We start from the raw sequence: 27,981 nt of genomic DNA, 5'->3' as shown, positions 1-27,981 counted from the left end.
CTATATGGTATGAAATTGTGCATTATACTCCAGCATACATTAATTAGTATTAGTAATCACAGACTGGCAATTTCCTATAGAAAATTAGTAAAAGTTAGGTGCCCTTCAGAAGAGATATCAATCCTTCCTTTTGAAGAGTAATCACCCCCCACAAGCAGATATATATTTTTTATTTTATACATAAACATACACCTTTAATCCACTCTTTTCTAATGTGGCCAAACCCCGCCCCTTTTCTCCTCTTCTTTTCATTTCCATGGAACTGTGCCAGTGTCCTATTTCCCATGGGAAAAGACCTCTTAATCTTAACTTCCTGTCCTAAATGTTTCAGCCTGGAAAGTCGTGGACATGTCTAAATTCTGACTCAACTTAGAAATTCTAAACTTAAGGAATGCTTTCATGGGGTTGAGAGTTCTGGGAAACTTAAGGAGGGTAGGACAAGATAAAGAAAATATAACATATACAGACACTATTACACATTGGTGGTGGGCAACAGAGAAGTATTGTTAAATCGCTATAAGTTCTGAATTTATGTGAATATCTTTGGACACTTGCTTTGGGTAGACCAATCAGGCAGTGCTTCCTATCCTCTCCCCTTCCTAATAGAGGTCACATTTTCTCTGCAACCATCTATCTAAATCTGTCTGTTTGTTGGAGTGATTTCTGGGGGTGCAAGCTCACCCAAAATTCTACTCCACAAAGGACTATCGTCACTCGGACAAAAACTAAACAGAATTTGTCTTACAAGATCTTATGAACTAGTTAGGGGAGATAACATGTACATTTAGTTATAGACAAAACAGATACAAAATGACTGAAAGGAAAGCATTATTGGCTGGAGGAAGTAGAAAAGACTTTTCTTGTCCTGTTATGGATAGCCCAGGACCCTAAATTAGAGAACCTTGGGAATAATAGTATCCCTTAAGCCATCAGACTTGCTACTACCCCAATACTCACAGCCATTACTGACAGGAGAAATCATTATGGAAATGGGGCCCACTTTCCTCATAACCACAAACAAAAACTGCTGACCAACAGTCTTACGTGTCCAGAGAGTGGCAGCGCCACCAGCACCCAGACCACCAAACCTATTTCCAGCCAAGCCCTCAAAGACACTATTTGGAGAAGAAACATCTCCATGGAGAAGAGACCAGCATCTCCACCAACTGCTAACACACACTGCCACACACAGGGCAGGTAAGCTAAGACTAGCTGAAGAGTACCAAGGTACCCTGAGAGACAGAGAAGCATACATGATGAAACAAGTAACACCAGCACCAGCAGCACCCCCACCACCACCACCACCTCCACCACCTCCACCACCACCACCACTACACCTTGACCACCATCTCTCTCTCAAATAGAGCCTTTGGAATATCAATGCTTCCATCACAGAACCCACAACCATCATTCTGGGAAGCAATCTTTAGAGAGATGCTGCCAAGCAACTGTTCCTTCAGTCACAAGCTAACAAAGATTCAGAAAAGAAAGTTTCTGAGATAAAGGTTCTTGGTCTTGTCAAATGCTGACAATAGATACGGATATGATTTCATCAGTGAAAATGACATTTAAGGGCTCTTATTACTGCAAGAACAACTAATCAACATTAAGGAGGATGATAACTTGCTAGCCAAATTGTTGTAAAAGCCTTTCCATAACTATTGGATAGGAATAAAAAAAAAAGGTAAGTATCATGACTAAGTATAGTAAACAGTGAACTGCTTCTTTTTGGATTTATGGATCTTTCTCAGTTACAACAAACATAAAACAAGTATTGAAATAAACTACAAACATAAAACAAGTATTGAAATAAACTGACCTGAGAACCAGATGCTCAAACTGCTATGTCATAAAATGCTGAACTAAGATTTATCTAAAACAATATGTACATTCAGGTGCATTGTTCTCACTAAAAATTTATTAATAGTGGCATTCTACCAACTGCCCTGAGAACCCAGGTTTCTGATCACTGAGTCTCTACTGCTTTTATCCTGACCTAGAATTCCACACTGCAATTCCCATCCTATGTTCCTATACTCCAGACTCTATTTCCAATCTGGCACCTTGCCATCTGTCTCATGTAATCTGGACAGTGATCCTTCACTATTTATAGTCTAATCCAGATCCCAAAAATGCTATTCCCTAGTCATCCTGCCCTCTACTATACCACAGATACACTTCCAGTATCAACTTTCTATGGAATAATTAAACCAACATTACCATCACTAGAAAAGATACACCAATCATATGATCTTTGATTTCACTTATCCCAGTGACTTTTGCTGCTCAAAGAACCTCAAGAAGCTACCATTCATTTGTATGTTTTCTTTTCCCTTTAGAGTATAAGACTCATCAAGGGCAGGGACTTATTTTTTCCATTTCTATCCCCAGAGCTTAGCACAGATTCTGATATATAGTAAATTCTTTATATATGCTTTTCATTCATTCATTCAAAAATTTTTTTCTATTAAGTTATACAGCTAGGTACAGTTTCAAATGAGTTCCCTTATAGATGTCACAAAAGACTGGGTCATCATTTCACTCTAGCATGCTGATCATATTGTAGAAAAGAAGTATCAAAGATGTGAACCATAGGCCGGCCCTCTTTATTATAAAAATCATAATATTATATAGGTTATTAAGTTTAAAATTAAATCAACATGAAGCCTACCAGGATCTTTATATAATGTTTAGTGGCTTTGATTTCTAATTTATTTATATTTTTTTATATTTGAAAATTTCATTTAATTAGATGATTTAGAATATTTTCCCATGGTTACAAGACTCATGTTCTTTCCCTCCCCTCCTCCAGCCCCCTCCTGTATCAGACCCACAATTCCACTGGGTTTACCATGTGTCATTGATCAAGACTTATTTCCTTTCATTTCTAATTTGAGTTTGGCATCACTGATGTAAAAGACCCTCTCTTTTCATATCTTGGGCTTGCTTTTGTCCCCTTAAAATGGGAATATCCTCAAGTCTTTAAGAAAAGAAAAAAAAAAGCTTTTTTCTCTGTCCAGTACCACAAATGTTTGGATATTCAAAAATTCTAGTCAGTCATTTATGCCCAATTAAGATGCAGTGCAACAATAATTATGCATATTATTTAATTTGTCTGAATTGCCTTCTAGAAAATTTTTATTACAGTGCAATTCAGCTCATGTATATTCAGGTTTAATAATTTTGTTTACATTACATGGCTATTCACTTATAATTTAAAAATTAACGGGAATACTGCTCTAAGATTTACTCTTCTTTGTTCTTGCCAGGCACAAAGAATTGTCACTGCTGATAGTAAACCTGTGTTCATTCTTATCTTTATACCACCTCCTAATGGACATTTTTCTCACATTTGACCTGTTTTCCAAAGAATAGGTTTCCTCCGTTAAATTTATACTAGACTTTATTACTGTCATATTTCAATGGATCACACATGATCATATTCATATTGTTATGCTTGGCAATAGAATAATGACAAGTGACCCATAGTTGTTATCATGTGATTTTTGTGCATGTCCTCTCATAATCTTTCAATAGATGGATGTTACAAATCCTTTCCCTAAGTCATTTAACATTTCATGAATATCAAAAGAAAAAAAAAGAGCAGGAAACATAAAAGGCTCCCCCCAAATAGAAAAAAGTAGACTATGGAGAGAAATAAGTGCTTTTACCATAGAAACTGAGTGTGAGAGATCATTCTAAAAGGGCAAGAGGAAGAAAAGTTGTGGTTAGTGGATCAGGTCTAAGAGAAACCAAGGAAACTAGGCTGCATGAAATTAAGAACTTGAGTTCCTTGAAATTAGTCTCTTCACCATTATGATCATCTCCCTCTGTATGCATTTTCCTTCCTAAGATGTAATGCTCAGAACTGAACGTAATATTCCAGTTGTTATCTGCACATGGGACTATTACCTTAATTCTAGATGTGAGGCCTTTCTGAATGCAGTCTAAAAACTTTTCTTGTCTGCCTCAAAATTGCTAATAGTTTATAAGTCCACTTAAATGTAAATGCTCATTCTGAGTTTACAGCCTACTAAAAGGAGCATGTTCAGCCAAGACTTCCTCCCTAAGTCTTATATTGTGAAAACTGATTTATTAAAACTCAAATGAAAGATGTTTACATTAATATATGTTATATTTCATCTTAACAGATTTAGCCCAATATTTTAGCTTGGCATTTTTTCTTAAAACCCAAGTGTGTTATTTAACATGTTAGCAATATCTTCTAGATTCTGATCTTTATAAACTTTTATTCGTCATTGATAAAAATGTTACAACAGCACAGGGCCAGCATCGATCTTTAGGACAATCCAATAGAGTCCTCCTCCCTAGTTAACAATAAACAATTAGTGAACTCTTTGAATCCAGCCATTCAACAAGTTTCAAATCCAATAAATTATACCTTTCATATACACTGCATCCTTTCCAAAAAAAGATTATTCCAGACAAGTAGAGAAACAGCTTTTAAAATTCCATTTTCCAGAAGAATTAGAACATACACATTTTTGTTTTAGATCAGATAATTTAGAATTAGAAATAATTACTAACACTTATAGTGTACCTTAAGTAGTATATTTATAAGAGACATTATATGTAGAAATTATCTTTTAATAGCAACTTTTAAAGTGTTTCTCTTTCTACAACCCCATGAAACAGGTATTTAAAAGTTATGTTCACCCCATTTTCCAACTGGCATAAAGTAAGTTGTCATGTCACAAAGGCAGTCAGTCAGTGGCAAAGCTGGAAAATAAAATTTCTTGATTCCATCTGGTATTTCTTTCTTCATGTAACACTGTCTTTTTGCTATACCTGGGAGTCTAGACGCTTTTTTCTTTAAAAAAAAAAAAGACAATCCAAAAATATCATATGAAGATGTTTCAATTGCCCTAACTAAAAATTACTTTCCCTACTCAAATTTCAAATAAAACTTTGGTTTAAATCTTCAGCCCTTACTGCAGATCTGACCAAGTCACTCTCTTATTTAGTAAACTCCCAATTGCTCACTACTACCTTCAGGATAATATGAATTCTCATTTGGCTTTTAAACCTCTTTACAATCTGGCCCAAATTTATCTTTTCAGGCTTATACATCTTCTTCTTCTTCCTGCTATGTTCTGGCAAAGCACTTTGCAGTGTATCATACCCAACAAATCTCTCCTTTCTGTGCATTTTCCCTTTTGTCTGGAAAATATGCTTTCCTATCTATTTCCTTCTTTTCTTCAAAAATTATGTCCAACCTTCATCTCGTACCAAAAGCCATTCCTGATCCCTACTCCAAATACTTAATATATTTTTGTGTACACACATACACACATGCATGCCCATGGAGTTCATTTTTGTAACTACAGACCCAGCACAAAATAAAATAGCTAGCACTGAATAGGCATTTAATAAAAGTATTCTAAATGTTTGATTATGTTTTCCCTGATAATTTATTTCCCTAGATTTATTGAGTATTAGTCAACATTCCCAATTAGATTGTAAACTGTTTCAGAGCAAAGATTATATAATGTTTGCCATTTTTCATTAACTTTTCTCATTAGGATATGTGGAAAATACTGAATTGGGGTTTTCCTGTGAAGTGATTGTCAGCCCCTCTGAAAACACTTTGATTTTAGGGCTACAAGTCAAACTATCTCTCTCTGGGCTTTGCTGGGTCCCCTACCTACTTTTATCTAGATGTAAAAATTGGAAGGGGGGAAGACTAGCTCTTTATTTATAAACAAGAACCCTCTTAGATGAGATCAGCTGATTTAGGCCAACATGCTGGGAAATGCTACAAGAGTTTTAGTGTCCAGAAAAATGGCCTTGTCTCCACTGAGGTTTGAGCCCTCTAATCAGAGTATCTGGACATCACAATAGGGAGGATAGGAATTTGAGAGTCTTTTTCTAGGAACTGTGGGCACAAGAAAGCCACCTGGTCTTGTTCTCAGTTTACCAGGGCCCAAGGCACTGGCTCTCTCAGCTAGTATGTTTCTTTCCTATTAAATAGCTTTTTACTTATTTATATTATTATTACAGATAATAATTATGTAATAACATATATACTATATATAATATTTATAAAATTAGACATGATTTCCAGAGAATTTTAATAACTATAAATTCTTTGAGGGCAACAATTGTTTCACTTTTTTATTTGCATTATGCTTGGCCCTCACAGTATATGGTATATAATAAACACTTAATACTCTTTAAAATTTTTTTTATGTTTAAAATTTTTTTCTTATTTAATAACAAATTTTCCCACGCAAGTTTTCTGAAATTATATAATCTAAATTGACTCCCTCCTTTCTTTACTACACCCTCCAAGAGCTGGCAAATAATTAAATTTCTGTGAGTGAATAATCTTATAAAACCAAAGCCCTAAAGCATATACTTAAATAAGCAAGTAATAAATTATATGTTTTCATCTGCATTTCTACTACAACAGTTCTTTCTCTGGATGTGGGTAACATCCCTTTTCATAAGTCACTCAGAATTGTTCTGGATCATTTTGTATTGCTATTAGTAACTAAGTTGATCACATTTGATCATTCCACAAGATTGGTGTTACTGTGTACAATGTTTTCCTGGTTCTGCTTCTTTCGCTCTACATCATGATGTTCACGTAGGTCTTTCCAGCTCTTTATGAAGTCATCATTCCTTATAGCACAGTAGTATTTATTCCATCACCATCATATACCAAAATTTGTTCAGCCTTTCCCCAATTGAGGGATATTCCTTTAGTTTCCAATTCTTTGCCACTACAAATATTTCTGTATAAACAAGTCCTTTCCCTTTAAAAAAAATTTTTTTCTTTGGGTTCGAGGCCTGGTCGAGGTATTATACTGAATCAAAGGTTATGCATTCTTTTATAGCCCTGTGGACACATTTCCAAATTGCCCCCCAGAATGCTTGATCAGTTCACAACTCCACCAGCAATGTATTAAGTGTCCCAATTTTGCCACATACTCTCCAACATTTATCATTTACTTCTACTGTCATATTGGCCAATCTGATAGATGTGAGGTGGTACTTTGGTATTGTTTTAATTTGCATTTCTTTAATCAAGAATGATTTAGAACATTCTTTCTTTTCTTTTCTTTTTTTAAACCCTTCCCTTCCATCATGAAATCAATACTGTGTGTTGGTTCCAAGGCAAAAGAGTGGTACGGGCTAGGCAATGAGGGCTAAGTGAGTTGCCCAGGGTCACATAGCTAGGAAGTGTCTGAGGTCAAATTTAAACCCAAGGACCTCCCATATCTTGGCCTGGCTCTCAATCTACTGGACAACCTAGTTTCCCCCTCATATGTTTATTGATAGCTTTGATTTCTGTATCTGAAAACTGCATAGTCATATTCTTTAACCATTTATCAACTGGTAAATAACTTGAATTTTTATAAATGACTAATTTCTTTATAAATCCTTTAAAAAAATAAACACTCTTACCTTCCATTTTAGAATCAAAACTATATATTGGTTCTAAAGCATAAGAATGGCAAGGACTAGGCAATAGAAGTTAAGTGACCTGCCCAGGGTCACATTACTAGGAAGTATCAAAGATCAAATAAATGTTTTCATTCATGTATACATTTTCCTTGAATTTTCACTCTCACTCATCTCCCATATCCTAATCATTTGACAAAACTTATTTGACATTTGACAAAAAAAAAGATTCTATCACCAATCCATCTCATAAACTCCTGGCTACCACCATGACTAAAACCACAAATAGCCCTTTAGAGGAACTAATCAACTTTCTTCTAGATTACTAATCAAACAAACAAGAATTTATCAAGTATTTATTGTATCTGGCTAAGTATTAGAAAAAAGACAATGAAAAATATCTTGCCTTCAAAGAACTTACATTCTATCACAGAAGCCTAAATATAGACAACTTGAACAGAATTTCAAGGAAATAAGGATTTCTAGGAAGTAATGCAAAAAAGACAGTGCAAAAGCATGGAGAAAAGAGTTGAAATTATCATGAGTAATAAATAGCAAGAAGACCTTAACAACTGGCCTTCATAGTGCAGGAAATTAATATAAAGCTAGAAAGATAAGGTGGACAATTGTGAAAGGCTATAAAATCAAAGCATAGGTGCTTATATTTGAGTCTTTGGGATTTAATGAGTAGGAAGTGGCATGATGGGACTTGCTCTTAAGGAAAATAATTTTGGCAGTTATCAGGAGAATGAACTGGAGCAAGAAGAGCCTTGAGGGAGACTATTTCAAGTAAAAGAGGATGAGAGACTAAATGAGGGTAGTGCCTTTTTAAGTACAGAGAAGTGAAAGGATATAACAAATATTATAAAGAAATGACAAGATTTGATAAGTCATTGAATCTTGTGAAGTGAGGGAGAGTGAGGAGACAAATATAACAACAATGTTACACATATGGACAACTGGAATGACAGTTGTGCCTTCCTTAGAAATAATGGGGTTTGAAAAAGGAGTTCATTTTGAAGATAATGAGTTCAATTTCATTCATGTTGAGTTTGATATGTTTACAAGATATGTAATTTTTAACATCAAACAGGAATTTAGTCCACAACTAGGCCTCAGAAGTAAAAAGAATGAATGAATAAATAAAAAAATATTTATTAAAAGATCACCATGTACAAAGTATTGTTAAACACTAGGGAAACAAATAAGCAAGTCAATTCCTTTTCTCAAGGAGATTAGCTTCTAATATTGCATTCTATTAAGAGGTATAGGACGATATGGCTGCAAATCAGATGAAAAGGTCACATCTTTCAGATATAGCAATAAAGGAGAATGTAACAATTTCTTTAGTGTCATTTCCACTAAAAGCATATTTCATCATTGATTGGACAAGGATGCTGGAGATAAGCACTTTCTTTTCTGAATCTTCAGAAATTATGGCTACTAAGGAGACGAGAGCTAGAAATACTTGTATATGTAGATACCACAAAGGCTACTCTGCTAGATGAGGACCTTGGACCTTGTAAGCTAAGCTATAGCAGATCTAGTGGTCTTTGGAAAAAGGAAGTGTGTGAAAAAGGAGGGCTACTATTCCTAGGTATCTTATAATCAAGGGCCTAGACCAGCTTTGGCTTTTAGAGACTGCGTGCCGAAACTACACTTTCAAGCTACCTATGAGCCTTCACATTACTCCAGAAAGCAGAGGGGGAAAGTACTCACATTGGGCTGCTGGGCAGGGCATGTGAAAAATGTCCTCAGACACTATGGAGAGAGGGAACAGAGTAACTACTACCACCTCCACACCACGTAGGGACACATATGCCATGTTTTCGCCAACACAGTCCTAGACTATCTCCACTGGGGTCTGAAGTGATGTGGTGGTAGAGGTGTTGATAATGAACAGACCTTCCTGGCATACACCACCTATTCTGGGTTCCCTGCTGGTTTAGTTATGCTTGATGGACTGCCCTTAAAATATGAGGTTGTCAGTAACTGTTAGTGGTAGCAGGGATAGCATGTTCCCCACAGGAGTCATTCTTCTGAATGACTACCATGGGGGCTGAAAACAGACTTTGGCTGAATATACAAAATTGTGAATCATTTTCATAGAGAAAATAATTAAATCCATGAAAGTGCATGAGGTTATAGTGCGAGAGAATGTGGGAAGATAATAGAAAAAGACCCAAGACATATCCTTAAAGTATAATCAATCAGAGAACATGATATGCAGTAAAGGGGGTTGAGAAGAATAGGGAGAAAAGTATAAGGAGAATTAAGATATAATGTCACGAAAACCCAGAACAGAGAGAGAATATCCATAAGAGGGTAGTCAACACTCAAATACTGCAGTTAGGTGAAATTTTAACACTAACCTGTATAAATACCGTAGGATTTTAAAGCAAAGGATCTTACTTATGAACCAAATCTCTAAGAGGTGAAGGATAGAGTCCAACCTACAATGTTGGAGAATTTCACGGGGCTGTGCTCCTGCTGCTTTAAAGACAACAAGGTAACATCTGGCATCCAGAAGACCTGCCTATGATCTGGATTGAGATCAGAGCCTGCCAATTTAGAGGGGCTCAGAAAAGTAAAAACATAAGGAGGCATTAGGCAAGCAGCAAAAAAAGAAACAATTCAAATATCATGGAGCCACAGTCAGGATTAAAAGATCGAGGGCCTGGAACATCATATTCAGAGGTCCAGTAGCTAGAATTTCAACCAAGATTCACTTACCCAACAAAACTGAGTGAAATCCTTTAGGGGGAAAGAAAAAGACCATTCAATGATTCAAATAATCTGTGAAGATTAAATTAACTCTCCCTGCCCATTTTTAGATTTAATCACCAAAAGTATGAACACCCCACTCACAACTGAGTGGGGGAGGTCTGTGACCCATGTGTGCAGTAGTGGGTGACAAATCAGAATTGACTGACTTCCCCCTGGGCAGTCCTGAGCAAAGCTTTAGACTATGATTTGTCCACATAAAGTAGAGGAAGGCACAAGAAGTGATGGAAAGAAGCATCTTTAAAAGGAGTTACAACTTCCTGTGAATTTGCACTTGGGACTTCTTAGTGCTCTCATTCTTCAGAGTTCTGAGTTCAAATAGGAGGCTGATGAAGAATCTGCAGACTGGACCTGAGACCTTAGACTTGGTGAGACTGACCTGGAATCTCTCCCTTTGAACTGACACATGGTGAGTGAAAGAGCCAATTCCTTTCCTAAATTTTCTGAAGAGATTAGCATCAAGAGAGACCTATCCTCTTGAGAGACTCCCTGCATCCCCAGACATCCTCAGCATCCCAAGGGCTGAGGCCACTCTAGCTAAGGACTAAACTCCCCTGACAGTTTTTGAGCCAGGGGACTGAGCAAAATACTTAGTGCTTAGGCTAGATATCTTACCCTCTCCTCTCTCACTTTCTTACTTTCACTTGTTCTATATTTTGTAAATAAATTGTTAAATAAATCTCTTGGAATTAATTAAAATTCCTGGTGACCACCCTATTCTTAAATAATACAGTCCAACCTTTTATAAAAACCCCTCACATTTCTACCCCTTATAAATCCTAATAAAAAGACCAGAACTGAATAAAATATTTGACTCTTAAATAAAAGACTGAAGAGAATCATAAAAAAGTAAACAGGAAAGAGAAATCAAAAGACATTCAATGAGATCAAACTGTTTATGTATCTACATGGGAAGATGATTCTCATAATTCTCAAGAACTTTATTATTTATATTTAAAACCATCATCAACAAGTATCTTGCTATTTGTTATTAAAAATGTTTTCCCAGTTTGTTGTTTTCCTTCTATTTTGGTTGCACTGGTTTTATTTATACATGTTATACATGATTTTGTTTATATATGTCCCCACGCAATGGGGACAAGTTAGAAGTCTTCCCAATAATATCAAGAGTGAAGCAAGGATGTCCATCATTACTGCTATTATTTAATATTGTACTAGAAATGCTAGCAGTAGAAATTAGAGAAGAAAAAGAAATTGAAGGGATTAAAGTAGGCAATGAGGAAACTAAACTATCACTATTTGCAGAGGTTATGATGGTATACTTAAGAATTCTAGACAAATCGACTAAAAGGCTAGTGGAAATAATTAACAACTTTAGCAAAGTATCAGGGTACAAAATAAACCCACATAAACCATCAGCATTTCTATGTTTCCAATAAAACTCAGCAGCAGCAAGAGTTAGAAAGAGAAACTTCATTTAAAATCACTCTAGACAATATAAAATATTTAAGAATCTATCTGCTAAGACAAACAGGAACTATAGGAGCACAACTATAAAACACTTTTCACACAATTAAAACTAAATAACTGGAAAAACATTAATTGCTCATGGGTAGGATGAGCTAATAGAATAAAAATAATAGCCATACCCAAATTGATTGACTTATTCAGTGCAACACCTATCTAAGAAACTTTTTAATAGAATTAGAAAATATTATAATAAAGTTCATCTGGAAGAACAAAAGATCAGGAATATCAAGGGAAATAATGAAAAAAAAATGTGAAGGACAGGGGCCTTCGCAGTACCAGATCTTAAACTGTACTATAAAGCAGTGGTCATCAAAACAATACGGTACTGGCTAAGAGACAGAAGGATGGATCAATGGAATTGACTAGGGGTAAATGACCTCAGTAAGCTAGTGAGCCAAGAACTCACTATTGGAAAAAAAAACTGCTGGGAAAATTGGGAAACAGTATGGGAAAAATTAGATTTAGATCAACATCTTACTCCCTATACCAAAAAAAAAAAATCAAAATGGATAAATGACTAAAATATAAAGAGTGAAATCATAAATAAATTAGGTGAACATAGAATAATATACCTATCAGATCTGTGGGAAAGGAAGGAATTTAAGACCAAGCAAAAAACAAACATTACAAAATGTAAAATGAATTATTTTGTTTGTATTAAATTAAAAAGGGTTTGTACAAGCAAAACCAATGCAAACAAAATTAGAAGGAAAGCAACAAACTGGGAGAAAATTTTATAATAAAACTCTCTGACAAATGTTTAATTTCCCAAATATATAAGGAACTAAGTCAAATCTACAAAAAATCAAGCCATTTCCCAATCAACAAATGGGCAAGGGATATCAATAGGCAATTTTCAGATGAAATCAAAACTATCAATAAGCACATAAAAAAAGTGTTCTAAATCCCTCTTGATTAGAGAAATGCAAATCAAAACAACTCTGAGGTAGCACCTTATACCTAGCAGATCGGGCAATATGACAGCAAAGGAAAGCAATAAATGTTGGAGGGGATATGGCAAAATGGCTCACTAATGCATTCCTGGTGAAGTTATGAATTGATCCAACCATTCTGGAAGGCAGTTTGAAATTATGCCCAAAGAGACTTAAAATAATGTGTGCCCTATGATCCAGCCATACCACTGCTGGTCTTGTACCCCAAAGAGATGATAAGGAAAATTGTTTGTAGAAAATATTTATAGCCACACTTTTTATAGTGGCAAAAAACTGGAAGATGAGAGGGTGTCCATTGATTAGTTAATGGTTGAATATACTGTGGCATCTGATGGTGGTGGAATACTATTGCACTGAAAGGAATATGAACTGGAGAAATTAAATGTGAACTGGAAAGACCTTGATGCAGAGCAAAAGGAGCAGAATCAGAACGTTGTACACAGAGACTGATACAATATGGCACAATCAAATGTTGTAACTTTGCTACTAGCGGCAATGCAAAGACCTGGGACAATCCAGAGGAACTTATGAGAAAGAACACTGTCCATATCCAGAGAAAGAACTGTGGGAGCAGAAACACAAAAGAAAAACATATGATTGGTCACAAGGTTCAATGGGAATGTGACTGGGTTTTGGCATTAAAAGACCAATCCACTGAGAATATGACTAATATGAAAATAGGTTTTGAACAATGATGTATGTATAACCCAGTGGAATTCCTTGTCAGCTCAGGGAGGAGGGAGAGAAGAAGGGTAGGAGAGATCATGAATCATGTAACCATGGAAAAATAGCCTAAATTAATTAATTAATTAATTAACTGGGGGGGGGGTCTTTCTTATTAAGACAGAAGGAATACACATAGACAACAATTGAACATGATGGGATGATATCTTTATAAAAAATTAGAGCATGAGAAAAAGGAATGCACTGGGAAGAGGGGAAAGGGAAAGAATGGGGTAAATTATTTCCCATAAAAGCATATTGTACTGCTATTAAGTTTTGTATCCCAAAGAACTAAAAAACAAAAAGAGGAAGGACCTACATACAAAAATATTTAAAGCAGCTGTTTTTGCGGGGGCAAAGAACTAAAAATTTCCATCAACTGGGGAATTGCTGAGTAAGTTACAGCACATGTTTGTAATGAAATACTTCTGTGCCATAAGAAATGAGGAGTAGCAGGAGCTCAGAAAAACCTGGAAAGACATACATTAACAGAAGCAGAGTGAAATATAAGAAGAATCAAGAATACACTGTACACCATTAACAGGAATATGGTACAATGAAGAATTTTTAATAACTTCACTATTCTCACCAACACAATGATTCAAAACAATCCCAATGATTCACGATAAAAAATGCCATGTGTTTCCAGATAAAAATATTGATAGAGGCTGAGTCCAGAACAAAGGAAACTTTTTTCACTTTCTTTCTAAAATTTTGTTTTTGTTTTGAGTTTCCTTCCACAAAAGGATTAATAAGGAAAATTTTCACAAGCATGATTGCATACATGAAATCTATGAGATTGATCACTGTCTCACAGTGGAGGAGAGGGAGATAATCTGAGATTCAATATTCTTTTTAAAATAATGGAAATCATTTTTACATTTAACTGGGGAAAACAAAATAAATTTTTTTAAAGGGGGGGAAATACCACCAGAGCCTACTGATGCATTGTTAATCTGCATCAACAGAGGGAAAAATCAAATAGAATTCCTTATCTGATAGTGCCCCCCCCCATAAAAACAGTAGTAGATACTAGCTAGGAACATATACAGTTACTGTGCCCAAGGAGTTAATAATCTGATTACATCAAAAGAAGGAATTAAAAAATACAAGTCAGTATATACTAAAGGGCTTATTTGTATGGTAGAGATAAAATGCTATTATTAGAAAAAGAGGTGAGTATGGACAGTTTCAACTAAGTTCAATATATTAGGGGTAAGGTACTATGCTAGGCAGTGAACATAGAAAATGATAAAGCAATAGTTAAGTGAATGATCAAGGACCATATATCATTATGGAGTGCTATAAAATAATATACACATTAGTAAAGTAAAAGGGAGAAGGGAGAAAGCACTAACAGGAATGGTCAAGGTAAATTTTCTAGGAGGCAAACAGTAAGCTGAAAACAGGCATATTAAAACTCACATCAATTGAGGGAACATTTCAGGGAAGGGAATGCCATATGGGGAGACAGTTCTAAATTCTTGATGCAACTTGTAGTATGGTTCAGATAGAACGTAGAGTTTGTGAAGGAGAGTAGTATCAAATAAGCCTCTAGCAGATAAAGACTGTGAAGGACCTAAAATTTCAGACTAAGTTTACATTTTATATACAATTGGCAATGACCACAACAAAAGATATTGGAGCAGGAGAGTGGTATGGTGATAACTGTGCTTTAGAAAGATTATTTTGGTAAATGAGGAGGACTGAATGGAGAAGGAATCACTGAAACAAGTAAGACAACTAAGAAACTATAACAGAAGTTTAAATGGCATGTGGTGGCTTTGGAAGTATAAAGAAGAGGACATGAGAGAGAAACTAAAGTTAAAAAATGAAATCTCAGCTGGATCTTGAAGACTTAGAGCTCTGAAATATATTTTAAGAACTACTTCTGAATTCTAAAGTTACAACACTACTCCATTCAAAAGTAATTTCTTCTCATGGCACACATTCAAATACAATTTAATTTAACTGATTTAATTTCCAAAATAAATTGCACTGATAAATTGTTACAGAACAGTGTGAATACCAGTACCCATTAAACAGAAAACAATCTCGAAAGTGAGTAACATTTTTATAACTTACCAGTAACTACCATGCTGCTCATATTAGAGTTTGGGCTACTGAGTACACTGCCTGAAAGAAGTTCGTCAGATCCTCTCTATAATGAGGGAAAAAAAGAGAGAGAGATTTTGGTATAAGTAATCTTTACATTTAAGATGTTAACTAAGACTCATACAATTTTTTTTTCTTTGGATTTACTTAAATCTTTCATCTCAGCATAGAACTGATACTTTAAAAAGAAAATTCTCAATCCCAAACCTCACCATTTCTTCATATCCAACTATAAAAAAATTAAAAATTATTCTCTTATCTCTTTTTTCTTTCTCATGCCAATCTTTTGCTTTTCCCCATGCAAACATTTACATACACAATCAGCCTGAGAAACGAAGAATGCTCACAATTCATGATCCAAGAGCTTTAAGAAGTTACTGTGGGTACTTGCAGACAGGGAAAAGAATGAGATTTTTCATAGGGTTCATAGTGTATTTGGACCCTGTAAAATCCTCTTCATAGAAACCCCAATATTACACTCCTAGTTTTTCAGACAACTGAATTAAGTAGATGAATAACTACTGCTGGGAAGTCATACTGAAGAAATGCACTTAAAAAAAAAAACTTTTTAAAAGGTGGCTAATAAAATATAACCCAGGTTTCATCATAGTAATAAACTTAGTAAAAATAAACGTTCTGAAAGCAAAAATCTATGTCTATTAATTGAAGAGCTTCACCTAATAGAAACTCTGCTAGACCTGGAAGAGAGAACTTTGAATCCCACCTCTAAAAATTACTGGCTGTATATGTCATGAACTCTTCTAAACCTTGGTTTCTTCATCTGTTTTAAGGGTTTAAAATGTCTGTAGTGTCTACCCACAATAACTAATATAAGACAATGATGTAAAATGTTTTGCAAATTTTAAAGCCCTTAATCAGTTACTATTGTTATACTGAAAAATGGATAGCAAATGTTTGATGCCAGTAAAAATAGATGAATCAATTCCATTGATCAATACGAAACTGTGCATAAACTATTTTTTTCATTCATAGTAATACCTACGTTGAGAAGAAATGATTCAAAGTTGTTTATGTACAGTTCCTCCAAAAAGTCCTAATTCCAGTTTTTCTTTAAGGGATGACAACATTGACTATACCAGAGAAATGTACAGTGACAGGTTCTAGAGTAAGCAGAAATGATGGCTTTCAGTGGTCTGGCAACAGATTACCTGTAATGGCCAAAGAGTTGACTAGCTAGCTAGAGAAAAAGAAAAGAGGCTCATCATTTATAAGCTGGTAATAAATTATTTGTCCTTTACAAAGAAAAATATAAAATGGTCTCTGTCACGGCAGGGCCATGGAAAGAATATCAGAAGTTGGTACAAATTGCAAATTGCAGGTATTCCAATGTGAGATCCTTGAGCAATAATCAAATAGTATGGGAAGAACTGAATCATATAAATATTGACATCCTTATGAAACCAAAAAAGTAGAATACACATAGTAACTAGATTAAAGGATAGATTATATAAGTTAAAACTAAATTAATTGTGAGACTAATAAAGGAGTTAATTTAATCTTAAAATAAGAAATATAACCCCCAAAACCCCCCTAAGGTTATCTCTGTTTTATCTTTCAAGAAAGCTTAAATGATTTTTATGTACGGTTAGAAGACACTTAGTTGGAAGACAACCGTTATTATGATATTTCATTTTACCCAATCAAATGCTTTTTCATTATCAACAAATTATAAACATAGTGGCATCTTGAATATTCTTTTTAACATTCAGTCAACTGTGTCACAATAAAAGATGTAGTTCCATTGTAGTACACTGCTTATGGAAGAAAGGGGGCGTATTCGCATACACTGCTATTCTTAAGTCTATGGTCCTGGCAAAAAGAGAACTAGCAACTCTTAAGCATAGAGAAGAAGCTTAACACCCTCCCCCCCAAAAAGGGGGGTAGTGGAAATTTGATGATGAACTAATTGTTCAGTTGTGGCAATGCATGAAAAAAGAAATAATAAATAATTCTTAGTCCTTTCTGACCTCTTTGATGACAGTGATAGAGAACAGAAATACAGTAAGCCTGACAAATCAGTTTTTACAACATCTATAAACTTTAACTTGGCTGTTGGTACTCAATGAGATTCTTGTCATTATCCTGAAAGAACAGAATAAAATCAGTCTTAACATTCTCACAATAAAGGAAATAAGAATGAAATTAAATTTAAGCAGAAGGATGGCACACGGGTAACTCCTTTGCAAGATAAAGAACAGTGTTAATGAAGTCAAATTTTATCATCACATCAGGCAACATTAAATATGAGTTTTGTATGACATACTTGGTCATCTCACCTTGTAGAGCTTATGAGTATTTGCAAAAGACTACCAAGGAAAAGATGGCAGCTTATATGCTAGGGCAATCTAACTTTTAAAAAGAACCAATATGACCTTCCAAGCCAAATCAATCTGTATTTTATGTAATTACAATACAAAGGTAGAAATAATGGGCAGCTAGATTGTACAGTGGATAGAGCGCTGGGCCTGCAGCCAGAAAATCCTGAGTTCAAATCCAATCTAAAATACTTACTAGCTGTGTGACCCTGTGCGAGTCATTTAACCCAATTTGCCTTGGTTTCCTTATTTGTAAAATGAGCTGGAAAAGAAAATGGCAAATCACTTCCGTGTTTCTGCCAAAAAAACCCAAATGGGGTCAAAGTATCAAATATGAATTGAAGTGATTGAACAACAGTAATAAATATAGGAGAGTGAGAAAGATAATAGAAAATATGTATAAAAGAAAAATAATAAGACAGTACACAGAAGTCTCATGTTTCTACATCATGAATATTTTCTTTAAGGTAAGCAATAGGGATAGCCAACACCAATAGAAAAGAGAGTCAATCACAATAATGTAAGGCCTCTGATAACTATTTTTGCATGAAAAATACTAATCTTTGCCAAATATATCATATTTGCAAAATGTATTAAAATACACTTAAATATAAGAATTTTTATTAAAAAGAAAAACATAAGATATTGATTTTGACAATGAACAAATGGCCTCTGTCCATGTGCTGTATTAGTATGTACTCACAATCTCTTCTCCCACTCCCTCTCATTGCATATCACCTCAAATTTATATCAAGCATTGCCTGTGACATAGGCTGGATATGTGACCCTGGGCAAGTCACTAAATTTCTCAATGTCTCAGACAATATATACATAGCAATTTCATTAGACAATAAAAGATTTCTTACCAATTACAGAAAAATTTATTATAGAATTCCAAAAGTTGAATAACAAACCAAAAAATACCAAAATTTCTAATTAGTACTCTAGTTATGTGGAATATTAAAAATATTTAATAATTAGATTATACTTAAGACATTAGCAGCATAAAACTAATGACTCCTGGTTAAGAAAGGAAACTGACAATTAGGAATATCCTTTGCATAAATTATCTGTGACAAAGGACTACTAGCCAAGATATATAGACAAAACAAATACCTGAGATTAAGAACCATATCCCAATGTATAACTGGTAAGAAGACATGAATAAGTGCCAAACATTTATTTGAAAAATTAATCTAAACCACTAATGATAAGATAATTGCAAATCAAAACAATTCTGAATTTTCACCTCATGTCCAGTATATTAACAAAGATAAAAAAGGGAAATATTCTAAACATTCCATGTTGGAAGTATGTGAGGTAAATATTTAGGGGAGTGCTAACAGTAAATCTCAGAAAGACTCAACATAGGAGTCACAGAGTCACGTGATCCCTAACATCCCAGTGAGCACCCTCCAGCATCAGTGCCTGTGTCTCTGTGAATAAGGGAGGAAGTATGAGGTAGCATGATGTTCAAATGCTACTGACCTATAGAAAGAGCTGGGGGCCTGGAAGAAAATAAGTTTGAAAAGCCAGAGTTGGAAGCTTAAGAGCTCTTTTTCCCCAACCCAACTTTGAACTAACTCTTTCTGGACTGGGTCTCTCTCCCTGAGTCCTCTTATCTGATCTCTTGATCTCTGGCAAACTAAGGGAACTGGATTTTTTTAGAAAGGCAGAAAACACTTTTTTTCTCTCTTTACTAACAAATGTTTATAAATCTAGTAATAAGTCTCAAGATTAATTTTTATTTATAACATATGGGATGTGTAAAGAAAGGCACATTTAATACACTGCTGATGAATCTGCAAAGTAGTCCAATCATTTCTAAAAGCAATGTGGGATTATGCATAAAAATTGACAAAAACATCCTTCAGATCAATCATTCCTATACAGAAACCAAAAGAGGGAAAGACATGAAGGTTCCATGTGCATGAAACTATTCACAGAAGCACATTTATGGTATCAAAGAACTAGAAAGCCCTGACAGAGTAGAGAATGGCTAAGCAAATTGTGGCATATTAAATATACCCCAGCACTGCTACAATGAGCTAATATTCATGTGGAATTTGAGAAAACAAAAGCATATAAGTATATGCAGAAAAAAGAGAGCAAAAATAAATACAAAATAAAATAAAAGATAACTTAAGAGAGGGCACTAATAGTTGAAAAGATCAGGAAAGGCCTGCATGGAGAAGGTGATGTCTGAGCTGTGTTTTGAAATAAAGGAAGACTAAAAACTGACAACAAAGACATAGGCAACGATTATAACAATGTAAATACATATAATTCACAAAAAAATCACTTAAACTATGTAACTATAATGACCAAAATTGTCCTCTGAGAAGAACTGAGAAAATAACATATCCTATGACTTCCCCTCTTTGCCATACTCTTAAATATTAGAGTACAGCATTTAGTCTCATACTTGGCTATGTTATTTTGATGAACTGCTGCTTTACCATATTTTAATTTTTCTTTTTGTTACAAGAAATGGCTTACTGGATGAGACAGGCCCGGGGAGGGGAAGAGTTTCAAAAATAAAGGCAATTTGAAAACAAAAGACAGTTAAAATTAGTCTTGAAAAAACCCATGTTCTATTATGTATTGAGGGTGAAAAAATTCCATGTTCTACTAGTCTTTATTAGTATCAGAATGTTTTTAGAAAAAGAATAACTTTTTTCTTTCCACAATTAAAAATCTAAGAATATTTCCCCTTTTTAATTTTCCCAAATATGTCATATTACTTTTAGTTAAGGGCAGAAAATATTCTCAAGTATAATAACGAAATGCAAAATAGCTACAGCTTCTAATTTTTACATACCTGGTCTTTGTTAAATGGATCTCAATAAAAGGGTTTAATAAAATGATTAGTACTCTATTTGTTTTTACATAATGACTTTGAGATTTCAATTTAGATCTGTCCCACTCCTCCTCCTTTCCTCCAAGCAGTTATCACATAATGAAGAATGTTCACTTTTCCAAAGTAATGTTTTTCATAAAGAATTTGTTCAGAAATATTTGGAAATGCATGATATGACCAATATAACATTCATTCAAAGCAAGCTAATGATGTTTATGATAACATCTCATGCAACTCTTTTTTTTTTTCTAAAACCCTTACCTTCCTTCTTGGAATCAATACTGTGTATTGGCTCCAAGGCAGAAGAGTGGTAAGGGCTAGGCAATGAGGGTCAAGTGACTTGTCCAGGGTCACACAGCTGGGAAGTGTCTGAGGCCAGATTTGAACCTAGGACCTCCCGTCTCTAGGACTGGCTCTCAATCCACTGAGCTACCCAGCTGCCCCCTGCTCTTTATGAAATTATAAGAGTTTAGAATAATTTATAATTAACAACAATGTAAAGATAAACAACTTTAAAAGACTTCTATTGTGAAGGACACTACTCATTTTCTGAAAGAGGACTAAAAATGAAGAATTAGACACATTTTTGGAAAAAGACAACAGAGGAATTTATTTTGTCTTAGTATGTATATCTGTTAAATGAGTTTTATGTTGTTATTGGTGATGGGAAAGAAAATACATGGTTGGTTAATTGAAAAAAAAATTTAAATTTTATTTTTAAAAATAGCAAGGAAAAAAAGTACCTATTTGTACAAAATTATTTATAGCAGCCCTTATTGTAGTAGCAAAGAACTGGAAATTGAGAGGATAGCTGGCCATTAATTGGGGAATGGTTGAACAAGTTGTGTTGTGTTTGAAGGATGATTTCAGAAAAATCTGGAAAGACCTATATGAAATGAAGCAAATGGCATGAACAGAACCAGAATACTGTGCACAATAACAGCAATATTGTATGATCTTGAATGATATACTATTCTTAGCAATATAGGGACTTGGCAATCTTCAAGGACCAAGGCTGAAAAATGCCATCTGTCTCTAGAGAAAGAACAAAAGAACTGTATTTTTCTTTCTTCATTATTTGTTTTGTTTTCTGTTCAATTTCTCTTCACACAAAATTATCAATATCAAAAAGTTTTATTGAACATGCATATTCTATAAAAGATTGCTGCCTCAGGAAGAGGAATTAGGAAAGGAGGGAGAATCTGGCTTAAAATTGGGGGATGGGGAGAAGGCTGAAACAAAATAGCAAGGGAGGCATATGATTCCAAAGGTATTTGTCATTGTCATGATGGATGTCTGGCACAAAGTCCTAATAGAAAGAGTCTCTAGGGAAGATTAGGTTCTCCAGATACTTCTATTTGTAGGTATCATTGTGCTAACTGTATACATCACTGATACACTACATGGCCTTTTCAACAAGCTTCACAGAAAATCAAAACATACTGAGCTGGTAAATAAACAGGAAAAAAACAAGCAAATAATAAATTCTTATAGCTCAGATTACTACATAAAATTGAATGAGAAACCTATTGACTGAAACCATCATACATCTAGCCAGCACAGTGCTTTTTTATTCATTTATTCATCTTGAATAGGCACTTCTCTTCACAAACATTAATACTCATGACAAATTAAGCCTAATTGTAAATGTGTCTTGTGCCTCCCTTCCCCTATTTATTTATCCATGGCATTCTCTGTGCCTGAAATGTCACCCAACTCACCAACCCAAACTCAATCCACTATAATACTAACAATACTTCAATAGCAAGCTCAAGCAACAACAACTCCATGTGTATGGTATGCATTTTATAAACATTACTCTATACGTTATCACAAATCCTTTACTACATCTCCTTTTGCTTTTTAAAATTATTCCTTTCCAGCATTCATTTATTCAGCTACCATTTTTTAAATGTCTATGTAGAAAAATACTGTTTGAATTCAAAAAAATCCATTAAGCTCTGCTCTTTATTCTCACTGACATCATTTCAAAGGATTACACAGTCAAAAAGTTAAAACTATATAGAAAGTCCTTTGAGGTCACTCCACTCATTTTACAGATGAGGAAAACTGATGTCCAGAGAAATAAAGTGATTTGTCCAAGGCTATACAAGTAGTTTTAAATGAGAGAACTGGGACACAAACCTAGGTCCTCCTTGACTCCAAATCCAATGTGCTTTCTACTGCAATAAGGGGACATAATAAAAATATGTAAATGTTACAATATTATATTTCCTTTTGGGAATTATAATTTCAGTAATTCCGTTCCTCAATATAGCAATGTATTTTCAGAGCTGATCATTCTATTAAAGAGAACAAAACTTCTAGGGCCCCTGGAATTAAAAATCCCAAGAGATTTTTAGATGGATGATGAAGAGGCTCAGATTTTCAGGCTCATTCTGAACACTTCTGAATAGTTTTGGTATAACCATGAAAAAAAAAGTCAATCTCCAGCACTCCTGTCTTTGTACTAGCTTGCTCACTGAAAAATGTTTTTTCTTCAAAGTAAAAGTTACCAACTTAAAAACAAAAACAAAACTGGTTCTATCACTATTATCCCAGTCTCAAGAAGTCTATGTCATGCTGCGGATGAACTTGTAACAATACTTGAGATTCCAAGTCTCTCTCAAAGTATTTGTTTTCTGAGGATTAATTAGATTCTTTCTCAGCAATAAATTGTCCGTTTGGGGCAATTTCAAAATTACACCTGTAAGCTTCTTTCTTTGTAATGAATGTTCTATTTTCACTATTGTCTACCCCATATTAACAGTTGCTAGTATTTCCAATAGTCATATAAGTGTATGTTCTTTTCTCAGAGAATTAAAAATGCAAAAAAAAAAAAAGACCAAGGTAATATGTTATGAATAATTCAACTTTCAACTGACCTAGAAAACTAACTAAAGGTAGGGAAACTAAGTCACTTCAGTTTCATTTGATCAAGGTTAGAAATTTTAGTCAGCCCTTAATTAGTAGAAACACATAAGCCATTATTATCATAAAATGAAATAATATTAAAATAATTGCTTGTCCCAAGAAATCAGCACACTGCTGTTTCTTTTATGGAAGGACTGAAGGGAGAACACTGTCATCCATTCCAAACTTTCCTCCTTCATAGTCAAATAACCTGCTCTTTCTATGGTATAATTATAATTTTGTGTCAATAGAAAAACTCACTGATTATTAACCAATTTTGGCTGAAATTTACTAAATTCAATCCCCCTGGTAGATATTGTACAAGCCTTAATGAGAAGTCCATTGCTGTAAATTTTTCTTTACTATATTAAAAACTTGACTTTTACAAAATGTATTCAGCACAATACTGTATTACTGAATTTTTAAATTACTAAGGAAATTTCACTGGTTATTTCTGAAAGAAGCCACAAAAGCACAATCCAAAACCAAACATTCATAATTCTAAAATAACTGGTCAGTTTTGATTATCCAGCCCCCGAGAACCACATACCTCAAAAGTTATAAGAGTTCATAAGGATAATTTATTCCTGCCCTCCCCCACCCATCTAAGAATCTATTCTATTTCACTGCTGGTAAGTGGTCATCCAATTTCCATTTGAAAATCTCTAGCATAGAATTCATCACTATCTAAAAGGCAATCTTTTCCATTTTTGGAGGGTTAACACTGTAAGAGTTCAAATCACCCCCAAAACTCTGTGTTTCCTTCCATTAGCTTGGAAACATGAGAAGTGACACTAGTGTTCATTTAGAATTCATATATGTATGTGTGTGTAGGTATATATGTCTTTAGAAATGAGAACCTGATATACTTCTAAATTAGATACAAAGTATCTCTATTAACAAATATTCACTTAAAAACATCACAATTTCCAAATTGAAATGAGAAATTATATAAAACAATTTTCTTCTTTAGGCATGATTTGGTAATGATATGAATTACAACTTAATGCTAATTTTTAAATATATAAACTGTGAAAAAAACATTTAAAAAAGAACAGTAATTAAAATTTTCATATCGAGGTCAATGTGTATAAACCAAATAATATCAATTGCAACCCTGAAATTATTAGCATGTAGCAACTTTTCAAGAGTTTTAATAAAAGAAGCACAGTATTGGAGGGGGGAGACACACAAGAAAATATGATGGAAACAATTTGGAATTATGCAAGAAAAGGTACTGAATAATCATATTCTTTGATCCAGATATAACATTTGGGCATATATCCCCCCAAAAAAATTGGACAGAGAGGTTTTATTTATACACATACATACATACAACCAAAACATTCACAGTTGAACTTTTTGAGTTATCAAAGAAATAGAAATAAATCTCATCAATAGGGGGTTGGCTAAAAGCACTTGAACATAACTGAACACTACTATACATTTGTAAATATCTCAAAATCTGCATATCCAAAACAGAATTCATTATTTTTTCCCTAAAACCTTCCCTCTCTTTCCAATTTTCCTATTGCTGTCAAAGTCACTACTATTCTTCCAGTCACTCTAGCTTGCAACCTCAATATCATCCTTAGTTCTTTATTCCCATATATCTATATATCTAATCCATTCCTAAATCTTGTAGTTTCTACCTTCACAGCATCTTCTCTGTCTCTCCATACGTCCTAATCTCTACTTGCAAGGCTCTGGTCTATATCTTCATCACTTTTCACCTGGACTACTAGAATCACCTTCTAACTAATCTCCTGTCTCAAGTTTCTTCTCACTCTAATCCATCCTTCACTCAATTGACAAAATGATTTTCTTAAAGTGAAGATCTGACCACACCACTATGTTTGTCTCGTCTATATATTCCAGTGGTTCCATAGGACCAAACATAAAGTGATCAGTTTGGAATTCAAAGTCCTTAATAATCCTGGTCCCTTCCATGTACTCTATGATACAACAATATTGTCCTATTTATTATACCTCACACACACACTATATTCCATTTTCCACCTCATACCTTTTCATTAGATATTCCATAAGACTGGAATGTTTGCCTCTATACCCTAAATTCTCGGGTTTTCTTCAGGACTTCGTTTAAGTATTACTTTTTATAGGTCCCTTCTTGTTATCTATCCCTACCTAGTCCATTATTTTTATGATTACTTTCCATTTAAAATATATAAATACAGGGGGCAGCTGGATAGCTAAGTGGATTTAGAGATGAGAGGTCCTAGGTTTAAATCTGGCCTCAGACACTTCCCAGCTGTGTAACCCTGGGCAAGTCACTTAACCCCCATTGCCTAGCCCATACCAATCTTCTGCCTTGAAACCAATACACATTATGGATTCTAAGACTAAAGGTAAGGGTTTAAAAAATAATAATAATAATAATATAAAACTACAGAAGTTACAAAAGTATTTGAGAACATATCTAACAAGATAAATCCAAATAACTATATGAATCAAACTATAAAATACTCTTGCAAAAAATTAAGACAATCCAAAATAATTGAAGAAAACTTTTAACTGCTCGGGAATGTCAAATAATATAATAAACTTATATTATTATATGTCTAATTTTTCTTATGCATCTCTGTACCAAACTCTCCAAATAATATTTTATATACCTCAAAAAACATTTTAAAAATCACATAGAACATAATGGTCAAGAATATAAAATGTAATAATGAAAAAGAGTAGGAAGAGTCTTAACAGTACCAGATTTCCAACTCTACTACAAAGCAATCATTAAAAACTATTTAGTATCAGTTTAAAAAAAAGTTAGATACACAACATACAGAACCAAACAGTATCCCAAGTTACTACAGGAAAAACTCAGTATTTGAGAAAAACTCAGGAGGAAAATGGACAGCAGACTAGTTAAAATTAGGTTTAGACTATTTAATTATATATATAATATTTTATATGAACATGGTTATTGTATACTGTCACCACCATTATAACATTTTGGTGGATAGTGTTTGGGCACATCATAGGTGCTTAATAAATTTTTGCTGACAATACCTCTCTTTTAAAAGGCCTTTTTTAGGTCAAAACCATGTAATCACAGGAGAAGTAATGAAGACAGAAATCAAAAGACCAGGAACAGCTTGTAGCAGAGACAATTATTTCAGAGTCAAGGTGACAGGAGAACCAAGCAACAGACAATACAAGGAGTAAGGGCTGTATGGGGGGGGAGGGGAGTGAGTTAGGAGCAGAGAAAAGGGGTAGGTGGGAAGGAGAGAAAGGTATTAAATACATCAATAACTCTTTTAGGTACAACCACAAACAGGCACTTCTCTATAGGTTAGGAAGGATGAAAGGTTCACATTCTTGGCACAGAGTTACAGAGCTACTAAGCCAACTATGAGTTAAACTCAATTCCCAGATATCTCCATCTGCTACCAGAGAGAACTCATAATCATAATAGAATGCAAGCTTCAGGAAATCAGAGGCATTAGAGGGCCCACACTAGGCATATCCATCAAAGATGCTAGACCTCAGGAAACTAGAGGTACTAAAGTACCTCTTCACTTCAGGGACAGAGAGAGGGAAGTGAGAGTTTGCTCCTCCTGCAGAGTTAGAAACTTGGAAACCTCAAAAAGAAACTTGACTATGCACAAATTCAAGCTGCTGAATATAATACATTTTTACAAAATGAATCTTACTTTTTCTTTTATGTAGGTGTGACCAAGAACCTTGCATTGCTAAAAGTCTACATCATTCCCATTTCTCTCTGGCTTGTAGGAACCATATTATCCTCTTTGTCCTCTCTGTCTTTGTCTCTGGCTATTCAAATCTCTGAAACTTGCTTTTTGGTTTCAACCTTCCTTTCTATATACATTCAAAACTTGCATTCTCTGAGAGGTTCTAATAAAGTTTAAAAAAAAGGTCTAAGTCCCCCCATAAAATACCAGTGACAGGTAGTTTATGTGCTTGAATATTTCCAGTAACTGAGAATAAATATGTAGAATTTATCATTTTTAGATTGCTGTCTTGCCTTTCTATTTGAAACACGAGGTTCAGACCAGTGATTTACATAAAGTAAGCATTTAATAAATGCTTTTTTATTCATTCTCAGACTGAGTCAAAATGCTGCTTCCCTGTAACTTCTTTACAATGCTACTACTTCAGCACACAGAAGCTACAAAGAATAAAATTTATTCTTTCTTCCATATGACAGCCGTTCAGATGTTTGAAGACAGCTCTAATTTCTCTCCCAAGTCTTTTCTTTCTGATTAAGGATCTTCAGTTTTCTCTACTGTTCCCATATGGCAAGATTTTCACATCTTTCATTATTCTAGCTACCTTTTGCTGGACAAATTCCATCTAATCAGTGTCTTTATTACAACACAGTGCTCAGAATTGA

General features: G+C 34.3%; 1 protein-coding gene across 10 annotated transcripts in view; it reads right to left on the bottom strand.

The window, feature by feature from the left end:
* Window positions 1–27,981, bottom strand: part of PTBP2 (polypyrimidine tract binding protein 2) — a 139,949-nt gene that overhangs the window by 62,436 nt on the left and 49,532 nt on the right. For all 10 annotated transcript variants that reach the window (XM_056819115.1, XM_007485010.3, XM_056819114.1 and 7 more), the window contains one exon: window positions 15,465–15,540. In XM_056819115.1, coding sequence (XP_056675093.1) covers window positions 15,465–15,540 — 76 coding nt within the window. The remainder of the gene's footprint in view (window positions 1–15,464; window positions 15,541–27,981) is intronic.

This window comes from Monodelphis domestica, chromosome 2, assembly GCF_027887165.1.
Source record: "Monodelphis domestica isolate mMonDom1 chromosome 2, mMonDom1.pri, whole genome shotgun sequence".
NCBI lineage: Eukaryota > Metazoa > Chordata > Mammalia > Didelphimorphia > Didelphidae > Monodelphis > Monodelphis domestica.
Note: the sequence above shows the minus strand (reverse complement) of the source record. Positions and strands in the feature narration are given on the sequence as shown.